At 40.9% G+C, this 19380-nt stretch overlaps 2 protein-coding genes across 3 annotated transcripts in view; both read left to right on the forward strand.

The window, feature by feature from the left end:
• Window positions 1-9836, forward strand: part of LOC146713392 (uncharacterized) — a 36691-nt gene extending 26855 nt beyond the window's left edge. The window contains exons 21-25 of the mRNA XM_085447551.1: window positions 2484-2695; window positions 5380-6371; window positions 6504-6573; window positions 8824-8998; window positions 9116-9836. Coding sequence (XP_085303677.1) covers window positions 2484-2695; window positions 5380-6371; window positions 6504-6573; window positions 8824-8998; window positions 9116-9320 — 1654 coding nt within the window. The 3' untranslated portion in view covers window positions 9321-9836. The remainder of the gene's footprint in view (window positions 1-2483; window positions 2696-5379; window positions 6372-6503; window positions 6574-8823; window positions 8999-9115) is intronic.
• A 3302-nt stretch (window positions 9837-13138) lies between these two features.
• LOC146713395 (uncharacterized) lies at window positions 13139-18546 on the forward strand. 2 transcript variants are annotated; one of them, XM_085447683.1, is made up of 7 exons: window positions 13139-13441; window positions 14349-14417; window positions 14579-14711; window positions 14921-15003; window positions 15206-15447; window positions 15972-16078; window positions 17240-18546. In XM_085447683.1, exons 1-7 carry the CDS (start codon window positions 13198-13200, stop codon window positions 18363-18365), a joined length of 2004 nt encoding a protein of 667 aa, XP_085303809.1. In that variant the 5' UTR covers window positions 13139-13197; the 3' UTR covers window positions 18366-18546. The 2 variants fall into 2 exon arrangements, with proteins under 2 accessions (XP_085303809.1, XP_085303815.1); XM_085447689.1 differs by lacking the exon at window positions 17240-18546 and having other exon boundaries at window positions 15206-15517; window positions 15972-16075.
• The last annotated feature ends 834 nt before the right edge of the window (window positions 18547-19380 follow it).

Below are 19380 nucleotides of genomic sequence, written 5' to 3' on the forward strand. Positions count from 1 at the left end.
GACTTGCTTTCGGCACAACTTACAGTGCACGCTACTCTATTTTTTGTCAGACTTGAAATAGCCGAAATACCTTCACACTACAGAACTTCTATGGCTCTTCCGTTCGACAATCTCTCCGGCATTGGAACCATCATCTGTTTTCTCTTCGGTAACCTTCGGTCACGCTTGGTTGATTTTTCTAGTCGGCACACTCATTTCCTCCATTACCCGGGCGGTACGGTCGCTGGCTGCTTCCCAAACAAATACACATGTGCGGCTTGGCACTTGTGCTGTACGTAACAAGTCACGCAACATGACGCTGCGGCTGTGATTGGTTCGGCTCTGCGCTACTTAATTTGGATTGGCTGACCTTTTTTTTTTTTTTTTTAAGAGGACAAGAGTGGCGAGGTCTATCGCGATAGTTTAATTTCTCTATCGAGTAAAAGTTATATCGCGATACATATCGTTATCGTTCTATCGCCCAGCGCTAGCTTACAGCTTGAAGTGTTTAAGGTATGTGCTAACTTAAAATAAAGACAAGATGATAGTTTATTAAACCTTTAATGAAATTTGCAGATTGTCTCAGTGGAGTTTAATAAACTCAGCCGTCTGCTTCTCGCTCCCTAAAATTTAACAGGACATTGGAGTAAATTCTCGACCATCTCACACTTCTGTTTAATCAGTTTTCTATTTGACGTTTATTCAGCTGTGTGAAGACTATAACTTTAATCTCAACCAAACTGATTTACTCAGGAACAAATAAAAAACACTGAAAAAATCCAAACAATGACATTTTTAAGTTATCTAAGTGACTTATATATGTTTAACCTGAGTAGCAAAAGACCGCGGGGGAGTCGAAAATGATGTGCCGGGGGTTGACTGTTCTCGCTGGCTCTAGTGAGTCTTGACCTCCTGGTCAGCTATCGAGCTGGTGCGTAACAGGTGTCTCCGAAAACGTCGGAGCACTTTTGCAAATATGTGATGTCTTGGTAAATTGAGCAGATATTTGAAGCTTACACAGCTACATTCTCGCCTGAAAATATCTTAAAAGTTTGTTACTCTTACACTCTTTCTGGGTTGTCTGTGAAGGTTCTCAGTCATCCAGGTCATCGTAGTCAAAGGAGCTTGTAAAGAAAAGCGTCTGGACTTCTTTAAGTTGCTTGAAGACGTTTCACCTCTCATCCGAGAAGCTTCTTCAGTTCTAAGGTCAAATGGTGGCGAGTCCCAGATTTTCAGGGTTGCAAAATAAACCTTTAAGATATTTTTAGGCGAGAATGTAGTTTTGCGACCCAGAAAGAGTAATATTAAAACTAAGTAGCTGCTGCCGTTGTTGGAAACTGGGCCGCGCTATGAATTCTGGGATAGGTTGGGCCACGAAGGATACACCCGACCCATCAATCAAATCTAGGGAAAAAGAGGGTGGATTTTTTTGGCCATATTTCGAGGAGTCTTCGAATTTGGACACCCTTCGTCGCGTTAAACGACTTACCTACTACTTACTTCTGCGTCTTTCAGAATCTTACAAAACTTCCAACGACGTGTCGACTTTTAAATTACTTGTCGATGATTTTTATAGTCAACATAAGCGTGACTCCTCAGCAGTGGTGATCTGCAACTTAAAGTGATGTACAGAATGAAAAATGAACTATCTGGAAGTTGTTGTTCACTCATATCATATCAAACCTTGAAATACAGGCTTCCTTAAAAAGATTGATTAAATGATTGATTGAAAACTTTGAGCAGCTCCAGTGCTGGATGGCAGATGTTATGTTAGCAGAGTTTTGCTGCTATTGTTTCTTTTCATTGCTATTGAATGCAACCTGATCTTTGCCCAGAGAGTAATGAAACATTATGATTACCGCTCCATTTATCAGGTATGGCATCACTGGCAAGATGTGGCGTCATCACTTCTTTTCCTCTTATACTAGACTATGGGTATATGGATGATAGGTAGCTGTTTAAGATACAAAGGTGTATTATAAGACATGATGGTCTGAACACTGCTGATTAGCATGCTAGCTGGCATGCTAATCAGCAGTGGATGTAAAATGTAGACATGTTTAATATTTCTATTTTTAACATTCTGTTGATATTATTGATTATATTATAAGTTAATTTTTGCGTGTTTTGATCTTAAAGTATGTATTGACAATTGTCAATTGTTTTCAAGCTAATTTGCGAATCTGATTTGAGAAAGGCAGTCAGGTTTGCCAAACTGCACAGCTGCTAATGATAACCTTTATGCAGGAAGCATTAGTTATTCCATTTATTCTTAAATGGAAACAGAGATGCTGGATTGCTAACCCACTATTAAAACTCCTGTTTCTAAACGAGATGCTGAATGTGAACCAAGATTGTTCCAGATTACATTGACTTTTATTCAACACTGACTACCAATTTAGCTACTGAAGAATCATTTCATGGAAATGTGTGTTTAAATGTTCAGTCTATTCTGTCTTGGAGGAAAACATTTTCATGAGTGTCGTGGATCTTTTTTCTCACAGTAATGAAAGGAAACCCTTGGATGAAGACCTGAAGGATATCATCCTCAGAGCTTTGCCATTAATTTCTGAAGACACTCAACAGTCATTGATTCATAAGCTGTTAAGTGATGGAGTGGAGTCTACCCAGGACCTAAAATTTGTCATTGAAGATGATATTGCTGACTTGCTGCCTCCCCTTCAATTACAGACACTCCTGGAAGCATTTAAAAATGGTAATGTTGACGTAAATACACTATTTTTTCTATACAATGTTATAGTAGTATATCTGATCATTTCTAACAGCCTTTTTCTTAAAATATATATTCCCTGAACACTAAATCCGTCAGTACAGCGAAATGGTAAAATTGTACTGAAAGTTTTTAAAACTGTTTTTTACTTCTGTTAACTTATTTTGTCATTCTAACACTGCTGGTTTCCCCACTGAGTGCTACAGCCAAGTGTCTGTGTTTTTTACCAAAACCTTTTAATATGATGCAGCTCTTGATCCATCCATTATGTGATGTTTATCTGGGTTCACATCAGGGGCAGCAGTCTGAACCGGACCTGCATGAATGGGTCTTTAGTAGTGCTTAGACATTTATCTAACAAGCAAACGATCCTTGATTCAATCCCAGAAAGAGACACAAATCCCTTGGGAGCTCCAGGAATAGAATCAGGATGAAAAATCTGCCAAATAAAACATCAACTACCTGTGTGGTGACCCTCTGTGGCTGAGGGAGCTTTTCACAGCGACTGCCAGCGACTTCCAGAGACTACTGGCAACCACCCTGTTGACTGTTAGATAGATGTCTAGGTTTTTCTGACCAAGGCCTTAGAGATATAATGAGTAACTTGGCTATTCAGAGGGGTATCTATCTGGATGGAGGCGCTACTCCGTTAAAAAAAAAAAACAGTTAAGGGGGATTCATTATGTCTATGGAGCCTCAGATCCTAGGGAAAATCAGAACCTTCTGGTGAGATTTTTGCTAGTATTTGTAAGATAAGAGATAAGATAGAACTTTATTAATCCCTCGGGTGGGTTCCTCTGGGAAATTCGATTTCCAAAAAAGCACAGCACCGACAGAAGTTACAGAGTTATACACACACACATATATATAAATACAGAGACAATATAAATAAAATATACGAAGGGGATAAATAGAATAAATAGGAATAAAAATAAAAATACAAGTGAATTGCACATTTCAAGTATTGAGTCTATTGCACCGTTGACTATTTACAAAAGTATTGCACAAAAGGTATTGCACAGTGAGGTGAAGAGGCACTACAGCTTAGTTGTTCCCTCCTTTGTCCTCCTGTTTCCCCTCCCTCTCCCCTCCAGAGAGGAGTTAAACAGTTTGATGGCGTGTGGGACAAAGGAGTTTTTAAGTCTGTTAGTTCTTGTCTTGGGGAGAAGCAACCTGTCACTGAACAGACTCTTCTGATTGTTTATGGCCGTGTGCAGAGGATGCCTGGCATTGTCCATAATGTCCATCAGTTTCTTTAATGTCCTTTTCTCTGCCACTGTCACCAGAGTGTCCAGCTTCATGCCGACCACAGAGCTAGCCCTCCTGATCAGTTTCTCCAGCCTGGATGAGTCCTTCTTTGCTGTGCTGCTCCCCCAGCACACCACAGCATAGAAAAGTACTCCAGCAACCACTGACTGGTAAAACATCCTCAGGAGCTTCCTGCAGATGTTAAAAGACCTCAGCCTCCTGAGGAAGTACAGTCGGCTTTGGGCTTTTTTATACAGGTACTCTGTGTTGCATGACCAGTCCAGTTTATTGTCCACCCACAGCCCGAGGTACTTGTACTTGTTGACCACCTCCACCTCCTCCCCCTCTATCTGAACCAGCAGTGGACCTGCTCTAGACCTCCCGAAGTCCACAACCAGTTCCTTAGTCTTTGAGGTGTTGAGTTGCAGGTGGTTTGTGTGACTCCATGCGACAAAGTTCCTCACCAGACTTCTGTACTCCTCTTCCTGATCATCCCAGATACACCCCATGATGGCTGTGTCGTCTGCAAACTTCTGAATGTGGCATAATTCAGAGTTGTAGCAGAAGTCAGAGGTGTACAGGGTGAAGAGAAGAGGGGACAGCACAGTTCCCTGTGGTGCTCCTGTGCTGCTGACCACTGTGTCAGACGTGATGTCCTTCAGCCTGACGTACTGTGGTCTGTCGGTGAGGTAGTCGGAGATCCAAGCCACCAGGCAGGGGTCCACCTCCATCCTGTTCAGTTTTTCTTGAAGCATACAGGGCCGGATGGTATTAAAGGCACTGGAAAAGTCAAGAAACAGGATCCTGACCGTGCCTTTTCCCCCATCCAGGTGTGAGTGGGCTCTGTGTAGGAGGTACAGGATGGCATCCTCCACTCCGACACCCGCCTTGTATGCAAACTGTAGTGGGTCCTGGGCATGTTGTACCTGTGGTCGGAGGAGGTTGAGGAAGAGCCACTCTAGAGTCTTCATAAGATGTGACGTCAGTGCCACCGGTCGGAAGTCATTCAGCTCATTGGGCCGGTTCTTTTTGTATTCTCATGTTCCTGGTTTGGTTGTTGATAAAAGGCTAGTGGGGTATTGTCTTCATTCTGGACACCAAAGTTTGTGAATATGATAACTTGGAAACAGGGTGACATAGGCGCATCTACTAAAAATCCTGGATTAGTTCAATTTCCAGTTAAATTGAACTCACCGTTAGAGGTCAAGTTTTCTGAAAACCTTAAGAATCCATAACTCAAGAACAAGGAGATGTAGGGTTTAGAAAATTATACCATAGGAGGAGGATACTGGGAGGCTCAGGGGTCGGACTGACGTTCGGCAGTATTTAAAAAAATATATATATTATTAATTTATTTTAAGCTCACCCTTGTATAAGAGACAATTGAGCTCACTGTGTGTTTTTTTCCCTTTCCTTTTCAGAGACAGACCTGGTTACTTTGGACCTGCCAGTGATTCCTTCCTCTAGCTCACTGCTCAGCAGTCCTGCAGCGTCACCTTGCTCCACTTCATCTGGTGTACTCCCACTCTCAAATCAAGAACATGACAACTCAGAAAGCTGCGGGCAAACCACCCTTTTCAGAAAACATTGGGCAGAGACGTTCCAGGTGCCCTGGGACCTCATGCCAATGGAAATTCAAGCAGCGGTTGCTGAGGGCAAGAGACCATCCCCTGCAGCAAGGAGACAGATGGTTAGAATTTTAGCAGATGAGATGAGGAAACACGAGCTAAACCCAACACGTGCTCAGTGTGTAACCATCTGCCGAAACATTGTCCGTAAGTACCCTCAGAGCTTTGCTGATCTGTGTGACAACGGTCAGCTGCTGGAAGAGGATTACATCTCGCTTGTGATTCAAATCAAAAACCGAATTGATAACCTGAAACGGACCAGCAACTTTCGCCACAGCCGTTTGTCTGGAATGAAAAGAGGATCCACCAACAATTATGGCTGCGCCAGATTTGAGCCTGGCCTGCTGCCGGAGGAGACAAATGAAACAGTGGAGCGAAAACGCCAGCGACTGGAAGAAATTTACCATCAGGATGGCTCAAGCATGGTAGAAAAAGACGAAGTAAAAGAACTCATGAAAGTAACCTTCTACCTGCAGCGCCGCCAAATAAATGCACTCCCAGTACCGGCTATTAGAGATTTAAGGGGCCGATGGCCTTATCTTTTCACACACAATGGACTTTATACTCATTTCGAGCTGCTCACTGATATCAAAGTGCTTCGCACTCTTGAGGTTGCAATGGAGGAGTGTGGACCAACCATCCTGGAGGTCTTCAGCAAGTCCACTAATCCAGATATCCAATCCATCCTCTCAGTGGGTCCAAAACTTGAACTATCCTTCTGCATCCTGCAACTTCTGATGGCTCACTTCTCCGAACCCCTCGGAGGACTGATTCTTTTTGCAAATGTGAGTTATTTTAGGATTTTTGATTTCTTCAAAGGTGACACCTGTATATGTTGTCTCTGTTATTGGGGAAGACAGCAGTTTTATTTGTTTCATGTTTTTGTTAATTAATTTAGTCATAACTCTGTGTCCTAGGCAAATGCCACAGCAGCTGAATTACAGACGACACTCCAACTACCTGCAACTCCTCGACTGATACTCCTCGGTATGACATACATATTTATTTTTTGTTGTTATGATTAGGGATGGGTATCGTTTAGGTTTTATCCGATACCGGTGCCAAATCGGTACTTTTGAAACAGTGCCGGTGCTCAAACCGGTGCTTAAAGAATGGAGAACACAAAATTGGTCCAAAAACCTCTTATGTTCAGCTGGTTTTTTGTAAAAAGATAACAATGTTAGCCTTTTCTGCAGCTATGGGGCATATATGGTATCACTCTTGGCTGGAAGCAGTGCTTAAACAATGGAAAAAACACAAACTTTGTCCAAAAACCTCTCATGTTTAACTGTTTTCCACTTTTTCTTTGGTCATTTTAACCTTTTTGGCCAGGGTGAAGGGAGTATCTGCCATCAAACAAGAGGACAGCTGCATGTAGCTATGATGATGTTTGCTAGTTCACCTTACATGCATTAATGTAATAACGTGGTTAGCCTACTCAACGTAAATTACACACGAACAACATTAAACTACTCACGCAGAGAAGAACGGCTGCTGCTGCCATCATCATCCTCATCATTTCTGCTACACTGGCAGGGCTAGGGGCCAGGACTCTCCTCTTCGTGTTTTTGGGGGATGTTGCATAACAGGCAACCCACCCGCAGTAGATGCGCTCGGTGTGAGGTCTCGCAGCAAGCTATCAAATACGGCGCATTTCTCGGCTTTTAAAAAAACCGCTATGCGTCGCCTGGTGTTTCATCGGATTCGAGGTGTTACTTCCTTTGACAGCATCACAGTATCAGCTTAAAGCACTTGTTGCAGGCTGCTGAGTTTGCATATTTTGCTGTGAAGTACAGCCAGACTTTTGACCGCTTCGCCTTGGACATTTTTAATCTGTAGCTCTGCTCTAACTGAACATACGTACCTGGGCCCGCCTACTATCCTCGGAAACGTAAAATGATTGGCTAGAAGTGTATCACAGCTCAGGAAAAAAAAAGCACCGAAATAAAGCACCGAAATAAAGCACCGAAATGTGCGCTGCTTTTCGGTCTGGTTACTACAGTTTATGTCAGAACCGGACACCGGTGCACATCCCTAGTTATGATTGCAAAAGCCAACAGCGTTAAGCATTAAGTGCTTCTTGAGAAGAAAAATAGCCTCACTATAATTTCATAACTCATGACTTATAATGTCATAACAAAGATTTATCTTATTACCCAAGAATCCTGTTACAACAGTGAACGTTCACCCGTTGCCAAATGCTAAAAGTCACAAGAAATTTAGTTCAACTTAAACCGAGATGAGTTAATGAGCCTTCAGTCGACCTAGAGGAGGTCAAATTTTAATTACCGGTTGCCTTTCCCCCCCCCATATTTTTCACCCGGTTTCACTGTTGGCTTCTTTCACTTGCCTTGTCTCTTTTGCACATTTTCCATGCAAACTGCAGTAATCGTCATCCAGTTAGGAAGTCACCAACAGGTCTCCAGAGACTGAAGCTTAAAACAAAAGGCAGAGTCATGCTGACGTTTTTTGGCACCTTCACAGATTGCAGGTTGTTCCTGATCTTGAATTAGAAAATGTTACCCTCACCTGTTTGTCTGCTGTAAAGCATAAATGTGGCACAACTCACATTCAATATGATGATCACTGGAAGACACCAGCTCATAATTTTCTCCATAGCTCCTCTGATATTGGAGGACTCTGTCTGGGCAGTAGAAGTTTTAGCACCTTCAAGTGGTGAAGATTCTCCATTTCCATTTTCTATTTTATTATGATGAAAAAAACACAGGAGACTTTGTATAACTTGCAAATCAAAAAATTGTCAAAGTCAATAAATTAGAAGAAAATCATGTCTTAAAAAACAGCTTCTGCAACAAGCTACTCTTCAGCACCCCAAAGAAAACAAACACAACACAAAAACAAAGCTTATCTAGCTTGCTTTTGCAAGTTGTATGCCCAAAGTTCCCTGTAAATATATGTTCAGTCAACATGAACAATGTTTTATATATTGCCGAGTCATATACACTACACAATCATCGGCATATTAAAATTGTATTTTATGGGCGCGACTCCGGAAGCTGAAGTCACGCTGTGTGACTGGAAAATCTACAGCTTTATTTTCATGCCTAACTGCGAAATTCTGGTCAGATACAGATGTTAAATGTTCTTGACAGGGTATGAGTGATGTACTTGATGGTTCTGTGTGTTTATTAACACATTTGCACTGAAGAAGTATATTGAATAAATAAGCTCATTACCATTTCAGTACTAATGGTGGGATTTTATTTGGATTTTAAGCCGAATCACCGGAAAGCTCCATTCGCCGCTGGATGATCAGTCTTGAGGGGCACATCATTTGCGAGGGCATCCAGCCGACTTTTCTGTCCGGCCTCGCTGCTGTCTTTTCTACTTACTACATCTTCAATCTTCAGTATCAAGACGATGCTGCATGCACACTGGAATTCATTCAAAGGTTAGATGAGTACATTTTCCAGCTGTTAATTTGTGATGTGAGGTCTTTGTGCTAAAAGGCTTGCAAGAACCCGTTCCTGTGTCACTTTGGATCTGACCACACATTTGTTTTTTCCAGGCGATTGATTGGGATAAATCCCGACACAGGCACCAAAGTTCCACAAGGCAAATTCCCGTCAAAGGAGACTGGGAAGTTCACACAGGAAAAGACTTCGCCAGTCAACCCCCAAGTTTTAAAACTGTTAAAGAAACTAATGGATGTGAACCCAGCTGTTTACACCCACACAACCATGTTTCCATCACTTCAGGGGACATCAAACTGACATTCATGTTTGTTTTCGTGGAGAAATCCGAATTTCTGGGGTCTGAAGAACCTCTTGGAGCAACGGCCGACACTTTGGAGCTTGCAGTGTAGTGGCTGGATATCCAGACCAGAACTTTGGGTCCCATGCACTGGTCATAGTCTACATTGTCGGTTTTAAAGAGGTATGATGTCATCAGATTGTTTTGAGAGTGCACTTTGACTAGTGCATTTGTCTTTCATTCTTCATTCGGACTTGCTGCATGCACCAAGTACCAGAAAAGTTTCTGGTGCCACAGATTCTGCAGACTGTTTATACAGATCACCCTTTGCCTTGCTTAAGACTTTGAAATGTGCAAATTCAAAGTGTGAAAGAAACAAGGAACAAATACAACTTTATGCTGTTTTCTTTGTTCGGGTTGACTTATGTTCCCCAATGCAAGCTGCTGTTTTCTAGCAGAAACTCTGAAGTACTATATTTTGTTTACTGTACACCTTTTTTTAAATTACTGTAATTAAAGTTACATTTCTGGGGTAAGATTTGGGCATTGTTTTACATTTCCTGTTTATCTTAGTTCATTGTTTACACACTGACTGCATAAAGGGCCATCTGCAGTACTATGTTTATTTACTATGCAGTACTATGTTTAGTACTATGTTTATTCAGTATGCCACAAAGTTCAAATCCTCTCAGAGGGGTTTGTACAACACGACAGTGATGCAAGCATGCCAAGTCAGCCAGTGGATTCAAACTGAGGATCTTAGTGGAATGAAAAAAAAAGTATATATATACAGGGAGTGCAGAATTATTAGGCAAATGAGTATTTTGTCCACATCATCCTCTTCATGCATGTTGTCTTACTCCAAGCTGTATAGGCTCGAAAGCCTACTACCAATTAAGCATATTAGGTGATGTGCATCTCTGTAATGAGAAGGGGTGTGGTCTAATGACATCAACACCCTATATCAGGTGTGCGTAATTATTAGGCAACTTCCTTTCCTTTGGCAAAATGGGTCAAAAGAAGGACTTGACAGGCTCAGAAAAGTCAAAAATAGTGAGATATCTTGCAGAGGGATGCAGCAGTCTCAAAATTAGTGATGGGCAGATGAAGCTTCATGAAGCACTGAAGCTTTTCATCAATTGGTTCACCCAAGCGCAAAGCTTCATGAAGCTTCATTTGCTCTAGCAGGACACCTACTGGACGTAAAAATATTAGTTGGCATGAATTTGAAGAGTGTGGCCTTTTGCACACAGCCTGTAAATGTCAACAACTAAAGGAGTGTGTAAAACATCTATATTGTAGTGATGCAGTACACTGTGTATATTTATACTGGCAGTATGGAAAATGATCATTTGGAAATGCTTAAAATGGAAATGATCATTTACTGTGAGGTGAGGTGTGGTTGGGGTGTGGACAGTGGTTGTGCTTTTGTAACGTTGAGGTATGGACAGCTACACACTGAGGCTTTGAGCCTCAGTCCTGCCTGTTCACATTTTATTCTGTAAAAACTACATTTTCACTGCTTTTATGACCTTTTTAGTGGGGAGAACATAGCTAGGATTAATGATTTAACAAATCTTTTGAATCCTTTGTCCTCCACAATGCTAAATGGCTGGGAGTCCTCAATCACCATGCTAACCAGGTCTTCATCTATTTGAGATTGTTCTCCTGAGGAAAGACAATAAAGACAAAGCACAAATATAAATATCACACACGTAACTTATTACAGTTGTATAATATTGTTATATCATTTAGTAACATTACTGCATGCTATATTATCATGACATTTGATGGCTCACCTGGTCTTGCTCCACAATCGGTGTTCCCCTTATTCTCATGCAAAGCTCTGTAGTGCCTAAGCATGGATGAGGTGTTGTTGTTATATCCCAGCTCCCTGGCACATAGCAAACACTTCACCTTGTACAAAAGTAAAGACAGCTTAACATAAATTGTATTGCACCATCAGTATTATGAAAATACATCTTCTGTAGAAATTTACATACCTTGTTGGGAGGAATAAAATCAAAATGTTCCCACACAGGGGAGGACATCCTCCTCTTCTTAGCTGGCTCCATTCTCTCCTGACTTTCTCTCCTCACTCTCATAAACCTCCAAACTGTCTCCAAACTCTCACTAACCGCAACTCTCCATCAAACACCCACATTTTGAATGAAGTCTGAGGGGTTTATATTTCTGTCATAGCTCGCGGCAAAGTTCGAACCACTTCATGAACCAGTCACGTGGTACAGCCGGGCAGCGAGGCTTCGGACGTCATCATTTTCAGCCCCTCCCATAAATGAAGCATCGCGGATACGCGCATCGCGGAAACGCCCCCTCAATTACTCGACACAAGCTTCGAAGCCTCGATACAGAACGTCACATCACTACTCAAAATTGCAAAGCTTCTGCAGCGTGATCATCGAACAATCAAGCGTTTCATTCAAAATAGTCAACAGGGTCGCAAGAAGCGTGTGGAAAAACCAAGGCGCAAAATAACTGCCCATGAACTGAGAAAAGTCAAGCGTGCAGCTGCCAAGATGCCACTTGCCACCAGTTTGGCCATATTTCAGAGCTGCAACATCACTGGAGTGCCCAAAAGCACAAGGTGTGCAATACTCAGAGACATGGCCAAGGTAAGAAAGGCTGAAAGACGACCACCACTGAACAAGACACACAAGCTGAAACGTCAAGACTGGGCCAAGAAATATCTCAAGACTGGTTTTTCTAAGGTTTTATGGACTGATGAAATGAGAGTGAGTCTTGATGGGCCAGATGGATGGGCCCGTGGCTGGATTGGTAAAGGGCAGAGAGCTCCAGTCCGACTCAGACGCCAGCAAGGTGGAGGTGGAGTACTGGTTTGGGCTGGTATCATCAAAGATGAGCTTGTGGGGCCTTTTCGGGTTGAGGATGGAGTCAAGCTCAACTCCCAGTCCTACTGCCAGTTTCTGGAAGACACCTTCAAGCAGTGGTACAGGAAGAAGTCTGCATCCTTCAAGAAAAACATGATTTCCATGCAGGACAATGCTCCATCACACGCGTCCAAGTACTCCACAGCGTGGCTGGCAAGAAAGGGTATAAAAGAAGAAAAACTAATGACATGGCCACCTTGTTCACCTGATCTGAACCCCATTGAGAACCTGTGGTCCATCATCAAATGTGAGATTTACAAGGAGGGAAAACAGTACACCTCTCTGAACAGTGTCTGGGAGGCTGTGGTTGCTGCTGCACGCAATGCTGATGGTGAACAGATCAAAACACTGACAGGATCCATGGATGGCAGGCTTTTGAGTGTCCTTGCAAAGAAAGGTGGCTATATTGGTCGCTGATTTGTTTTTGTTTTGTTTTTGAATGTCAGAAATGTATATTTGTGAATGTGGAGATGTTATATTGGTTTCACTGGTAAAAATAAATAATTGAAATGGGTATATATTTGTTTTTTGTTAAGTTGCCTAATAATTATGCACAGTAATAGTCACCTGCACACACAGATATCCCCCTAAAATAGCTAAAACTAAAAACTACTTCCAAAAACATTCAGCTTTGATATTAATGAGTTTTTTGGGTTCATTGAGAACATGGTTGTTGTTCAATAATAAAATTATTCCTCAAAAATACAACTTGCCTAATAATTCTGCACTCCCTGTATCTATCTATCTATCTATCTATCTATCTATCTATCTATCTATCTATCTATCTATCTATCTATCTATCTATCTATCTATCTATGTCATGCTCCAGACGGGTTTTTGTTGTTTAGTTATAGTAAATGTGTGTATACAGTATTTCAGTCTGCTTTCTTTATAACGTTTCTCCCCGGACACATTTTGCGACAGCACAATAAGAACACCGTCCGGTCAGTGTCGTTCGCCTCTGAGACGGACCCGTGAAAACACACACATGTTTTATCTCGAGAAGAGCGGCAACTCGGAGTCCCCCGACAGCGTCGCTAACATGTCCAAGAGCGACATACTGAGAGGAATCATCACTGAGAAACTGAGCACAGCCGCCCGGGAGATCTTAGCAGTGGTGGAGAGGACTGTAGCCGACTACGAGGAGGAGGCTGCGGGCTTCAGGCAGGAGATCGACCGGCAGAGGAGACTGCTGGAGCTCCTGCAGCCTCGGGTCAAGCTTGAGAGGACAGGTCAGTGACAGAGGCGGATTTGCCGAACTTCATTTAAAAATGACTCATTTAATATTTCCTCGCTAGCTGGTGAATATAGTGACTTCACAGTGCAAGAAGAAAATGTCCGCACAATTGTTTAGAAATGGATTAACAAGTCGGCATGCGTTTAGTCAGCTTTCACAGGATAATGTGAGACAATCACCGCTTTTGGGGTTCCTTTAACTTTATGGGCAGCCCACCCCCTGAAGCTAATGAAAAATTAATTCTACTAAAACTCAAACTTTTCACTTGTGTTTCTTAAATTTTGACTTAATAACTTGCAGCTTTCCCTTCCCCACTGTCACCAAAGTGCGTGTGATGTGGTTTCTATGTATTATTGTAGGGTCTTTTTCATATATTAAAAAGCGCCTTGAGGCAAATGTTGTAATTTGACACTGAATAAATAAAATTGAATTGAATATAACTGAAATTTCTAGTTATTCAGAAGTAAGTTGCATTTTCAAGTCGGCTTGTCAACATTTTTAATTAACCCAAAACTTGAGTTGATTATAAACATTTTTGACTTAATGACTCATAATTTACAGTTTTTCAGGAGTTAGTCGCAATTTTGAGATACTGATTTGAAATTTGGACTTTGCTCTGATCAGCAATTTTTATTTTTCAATGTTGGAAATGAGCTTACATATAAAACATAAGGTGAAGTTTTCACAGTTCACATGAAGCCTGCTCTATCAGTTTTAAGAATTTAGGATGTCAGATTTTCCACAGTCTGCAGTTATTTGAGTGATAAACAGGACTAAATCCCAACTTTAAAGCTGCTCTTTAAAAATACATGTTGCTTTCAGCTGTTCATAGCAATATTGTGTTTGGCCATACATGAAGTAACTGATCAGATCTGACTGACAAAAGTAATCTCTTGTCACAGATCTGGACATCCATGAGGTGGTGGTCATGACCGGAGACAAAGAGGATCAGCAGCACACACATCTGTCGGGTTTGTTTTCTGTCAAAGCTTGTTTTCTTAAATGTTGAGAAAAAGGAGGAATGAGTGAATGAACGACTCTAAGGACAATACGTTTTTGCTGCAACACTAAAGATGATGTTCAGACTTACATATGGTAGTAAATAGTAAAATAGGGTGTGTAATGTTTCCAGGTATGGAGGGTCCTGGAAGTCCAAGTCTGCTACGTCGTGATGAAGATGAAGATGAGCAGCGGATGGCCCAAATGTCGATGAGTTCCAGGCAGAAAAGAGAAAATCTGATGCACCCGGATTATGAAATACCAAGGTTACAAATGCAATCAGAATCAGAATACTTTATTGATCCCTGGGGGAAATTATTTCAACAGTTTATGTCAACAGTCTGGATGTTACAGTTAGTTTACATTGTGACGCTTTGTGTTTTAACAAAAAACTTTGCATTTGCACCACGGCTTCACCTTTGCCAGTACTGGCCTGAATGTAGTGCTCTAACACAACTACCATTTCTCCTGACAGGAAGAAGTCCAGCAGACATTGGCTCAGTGACACACAGAGACATCTACATTTCAGGATTTGTTTCCTGGAGGACTCTCAAGACGGTATGCTCTCAAACATGGGTACATTTGAAGTTCCTATCTTAGCACCTGAACCAAATAGCCAGACCTAACGATACTAAAAACCTTAAATGTTCAAGGACTTGCAGATGAACTTGCAGAGTTCTGAGATGCTGCCGGCCAGGATAACCATTGTTTCCTCACTGCTTGCAAAGTCTTGATCTCACGATGGTTTCTTCTTTTTCAGGGTTTAAAAAAACTCTGTTTGAGGACCTGAAGTGTCCCCGTGATCTAAAGGAGGGTGACTTCTTGGACATGATCAAGTCCACGTTCCCTCAGCTGGCCGGGGACAAACCGCTGAACATCTTCAAGTCTGACCACAGTAAGAGACTCCAGAGGCTCATGCTGAAGACCCTGACACCAGAAGACATCTACAGGACCACGAAGCCCACCGGGCTTGAAAAGGCTGTCCTCTATGTCAAACTTAAGGTCGACACTAGAGTAGTTTTCCTCACCGCTGCCACAGATATAGTTATAGTCATGAAAAGTCTGTTAACAGGTAAAACATTAAAGGAAAAATGATAAATAAGTGTTCAAAACTAAATACCTCTTATGGTGCGTTTGATTTCTTCTGCTTCCAGCTGACTCTTTAGGAAACAAAACAAATGACAGCACGAACACACCACTGAACAGAGCAGAACATTTCCACTGTAATAACAGATCAACTGTAACTTGAATTGCTGCTCTGAACTTGGTTCTGTTAGTATTGAGATATCTTCATGGAAGTTTGTGTTTATTTGGCAAAAATGGTGATGAAATATGTCCTAAAATAAGCTTTTCCCACTGTGTCTGTCTGAGATACAGTCAGATAAGCCAAAACAAATGGCTTTGACCTGCGTTAAAACCATGTTCTGATTGACTAAAATGCAAACAACTAAAACAAGAAGAATAACTGATTTAAATGACGTTAGTACTTTCTGAGTTTTTGTAAAGTTGTTTTGTTTATCTTACAGACAGGAGAGGAAGACGAGGAGGAAGAACTTCACCTGTTACCCACAAGTGATAAACCTTTAACACACAGTGACAGAGTGCTTATGAAAGGCGATGAAGCCATTTCAAGGTGAATTAAAAACTGAAAAAGAAATGTTGAGTTATTTTGTTTAAAGGTCAATGAAACAGTGTGTCCTTTTTACAGGCTGTTAATGAAATATTAGCAAGTATACCACCCTATAAAGATAAAGATCCCCTAACAAACACAACCGTTTGAATTGCTGGCTTGTATGTAAAAGCAAAACATTTACAAACACAATGTCAAACAGTTGACAGATGACACTCTACTCTTTACATAAAACCAAATAAAAACCTCAATCAGGATTTTTTTTTTCTTAAGTATTTTTATTCATATTTAGGCATGAAAAGATGAAAAAAGATCCTGATTGAGGTTGTTATAATTCATGCATGACAGGGTTAAATAACAATAATTACAATGTATCACGTCATACACCTATAGTAACATTAAACGACCAGTGGGTGACAGGGTATAGAGTGACACATCAGCGTCCAATGTAGTGGTTCATGTGTAAGTGTAACATCAACACTGACACAAATACAGAAAACAGCCTTTGAATAGCTGTTCACTGTAGTGACCACTATGTGTGAAAGGGTTACAGGCCTGGACTGGTAGTCTTGCATATTGTGCATTTCCCCTATTGGGCTGGCGAGCCTGTGGACTAATAGTTGAATGTAATTTAATTCTTTGTCGATATAATTATACGGGCCAGTCCATCCGTGCCCGAATAGACTGTTACAATAGATCATAGAAAATAAAAATGATCTACACAAAAAATTATGTTTGAAGGCAAAACGACTGGAATGAATTAAAACACTGATCCATGACCAAGAAATATTCTTGATTTTATAATAAATTCACAAAATGAACTAAATTTTAATTTGTATTCATTACCCTCATTGAGAACTGCAACCATCAGTAAAAAGAAACCTACTGAAGGAACACTCATTAGCTATTTCTATAGTCTTAAAATTATTTGTACCCAACATTTAAAACATTTAATTGCTCCATATTCTTGATATTAAAAATACGTTATTATCGACCAACATAATAGCCAGCTCCTCACAGCTTTTAAATATCATGATTTCAAATAAAGTTTTGATTATTATATTAATGTGAGGTTTGCAAGCAATTTGTTATAATTCTTGGCTTGTCCGTATTTTTCAGTCCATATTCATAAATGAATTTATGAAAATCTTTGTTTCTTACCAGCTCCGTTCAACAACTAGACTATACCAAAGTGGATGTCATGGCCAACAGCTCAGCATCACAACTACAGCTCTTGCTAACAAAAGATGCTGCTGTAAATGGGTCTAGTGATGACAAACATGGAGTCGTGGCATTAAACCCAGAGCTGCAGGTGGCAAAACGTTCGAAGGCAAAAGAGCTCCAAAGTAGTTCGGAGACAATTCAGACAAGTACAATAGCCTGTAAAGTGTGTGGACTCCAGGGAAACCAGGACAGCTTGATTCAACATGCATGGAGTCACGTGGATGAGTCACCGGCTGTTTGTGGAATTTGTGGAGAACGTTTTGAATCAGTGGAAACATTAAAGGGACATCTTACAAATGACCCAAAATATCACAACTCTAATAACCAAATGTCTCTGCAAACAGAGGCGAAACAATACAAATGTGAAACTTGCGCTAAATCATTTGGTCTAAAGGAGCAGCTGGAAATTCATTGCAAGGAGCACGCTGGCCTACAGAAATACCACTGCAACATCTGCGGGAAAGCTCTCTCCCATCTTCGATCAATGAGACGGCACAAGCTGACTCACACAGTGGAGCGACCCCACAGTTGTGAAGTTTGCGGGAAGCATTTCAGATGCCCGCACGTTTTAAATTCTCACAAGAAAATCCACACGGTCAGGGAGCGGCCGTATCTCTGCCACATCTGCTGCAAAAGCTTCATGTCAAACAGCGTTCTGTCGACTCACATGAAGATTCACAGCAATGAGAGGCCACACATCTGCTTGGTGTGCAAAAAGGCTTTTATTTATAAAGGTAGTCTAAAGGCTCACATGCGAATGCACACCGGCGAGAAACCGTACAGCTGTTCCCAGTGCGGCCGCTCCTTCAAGCACAAGTGTCACCTGAACGACCATGTCAGGAGCCATTCAGGCATCAAACAGTTTGTGTGCAGCATTTGTGGGAGAGCGTGCTCTCGCCAAACTCAGCTGAAGACCCACATGAGGACCCATAATGGAGAGAAACCGTACCAGTGCGACATCTGCAAGAGGTGCTTCTCGCACCGCGGTACTCTCAAGTCACACGTGAAGATCCACGAGGCCAAAAAAAAAGACAGTGACCCGCCCGAAAACCAGACAGTGTGTTAACATGGGCTCGATTCCCTCCTATGCAACTTGTACGACTCTTGACTTTTTTTCTTTTAAAGAAAAAGTGTTAAATGAGGTATTCCTTTGGTAACAAAGCTCATGACATAAATACTTGGGTCTTGAGAGAAGGACATGAATAAAAATTATTTAATGAATAAATAATTTTTATTAAGAAAGAACTGCATAATTGGTTGTTTTTCTGGATATAAGTACTGAAAAGCCTAAAGAGATGACTAGTTCTGCTTTTTTGAAAGACAATTAAGCCAAATCTAAAGGGAAGAAATCAAAATGTAAGGAACATGTTTGAATGATTAAAAACACACACCAGCAGATTCACAGAAATAACTGACACTATCTTACCCTGTAGCGTAAGGAAAAACATGAAAGTAGACTTTCAGTCAGTCAGTAAGAAAAAAACAAATTTGCGTTAATTTAAAAAAAATTAACGCAAAAAAACCAGTCTTGATTCTGACTTCATGTTTTCAAAATCATATATATATATTACACATGCAAAGACAGACAGGAAATGTATAGAGAGAGATACTTGTATATATCTAAAAGATGAAAAAATATTTGATTTCTGGGGGATTTTGTGGAACTTAATTAAAATTAGTTTAAAAAGTTGTACAACTTAAAAAAGCTGTCAACAAAAGAGAAGAAGCAACATTTACATCTTTAAGATGTATTTATTTTTTGCTATTATGTTGCTAGAACATAACAAAAATTTCAGTGGTGCCCTCGGTAATAAAGAAAACACAAAAAAGATAAATAAGTTTGGGGGGGGGGTTGTATATTTTGTTATGCTCAAAACATCATCAAGAGGCACAGTGTTGATGAGGTATCAGCTGAAATATATATACCAGGTTATACGTTCATGGAAAACCAATTTGCACCACAGGATGGTGCGTCAATGTTAACGTTTGAAATTTAGAGTTATGTCATCTTGAAACTTGTTTCTTCTAAAGATATTGAGTCAAAATTTTGAGCTAATTACAAAAGTGGATGTAAAACAAAA

This window comes from Copadichromis virginalis, linkage group LG3 (genome assembly GCF_057382275.1).
Source record: "Copadichromis virginalis isolate Kocher_CV1m ecotype Utaka linkage group LG3, C_Virginalis_male_GT1.1, whole genome shotgun sequence".
Taxonomy (NCBI): Eukaryota; Metazoa; Chordata; class Actinopteri; order Cichliformes; family Cichlidae; genus Copadichromis; species Copadichromis virginalis.

What these genes read in the sequence shown, in the direction of transcription:
- LOC146713395 (XM_085447683.1), top strand. Translation starts at nt 13,198, where the DNA reads ATGTTTTATCTCGAGAAGAGCGGCAACTCGGAGTCCCCCGACAGCGTC. An exon ending in GGTCAAGCTTGAGAGGACAG is followed by an intron (nt 13,442 to 14,348) that starts GTCAGTGACAGA and finishes CTCTTGTCACAG; the next exon opens with ATCTGGACATCCATGAGGTG. An exon ending in GGCGATGAAGCCATTTCAAG is followed by an intron (nt 16,079 to 17,239) that starts GTGAATTAAAAA and finishes GTTTCTTACCAG; the next exon opens with CTCCGTTCAACAACTAGACT.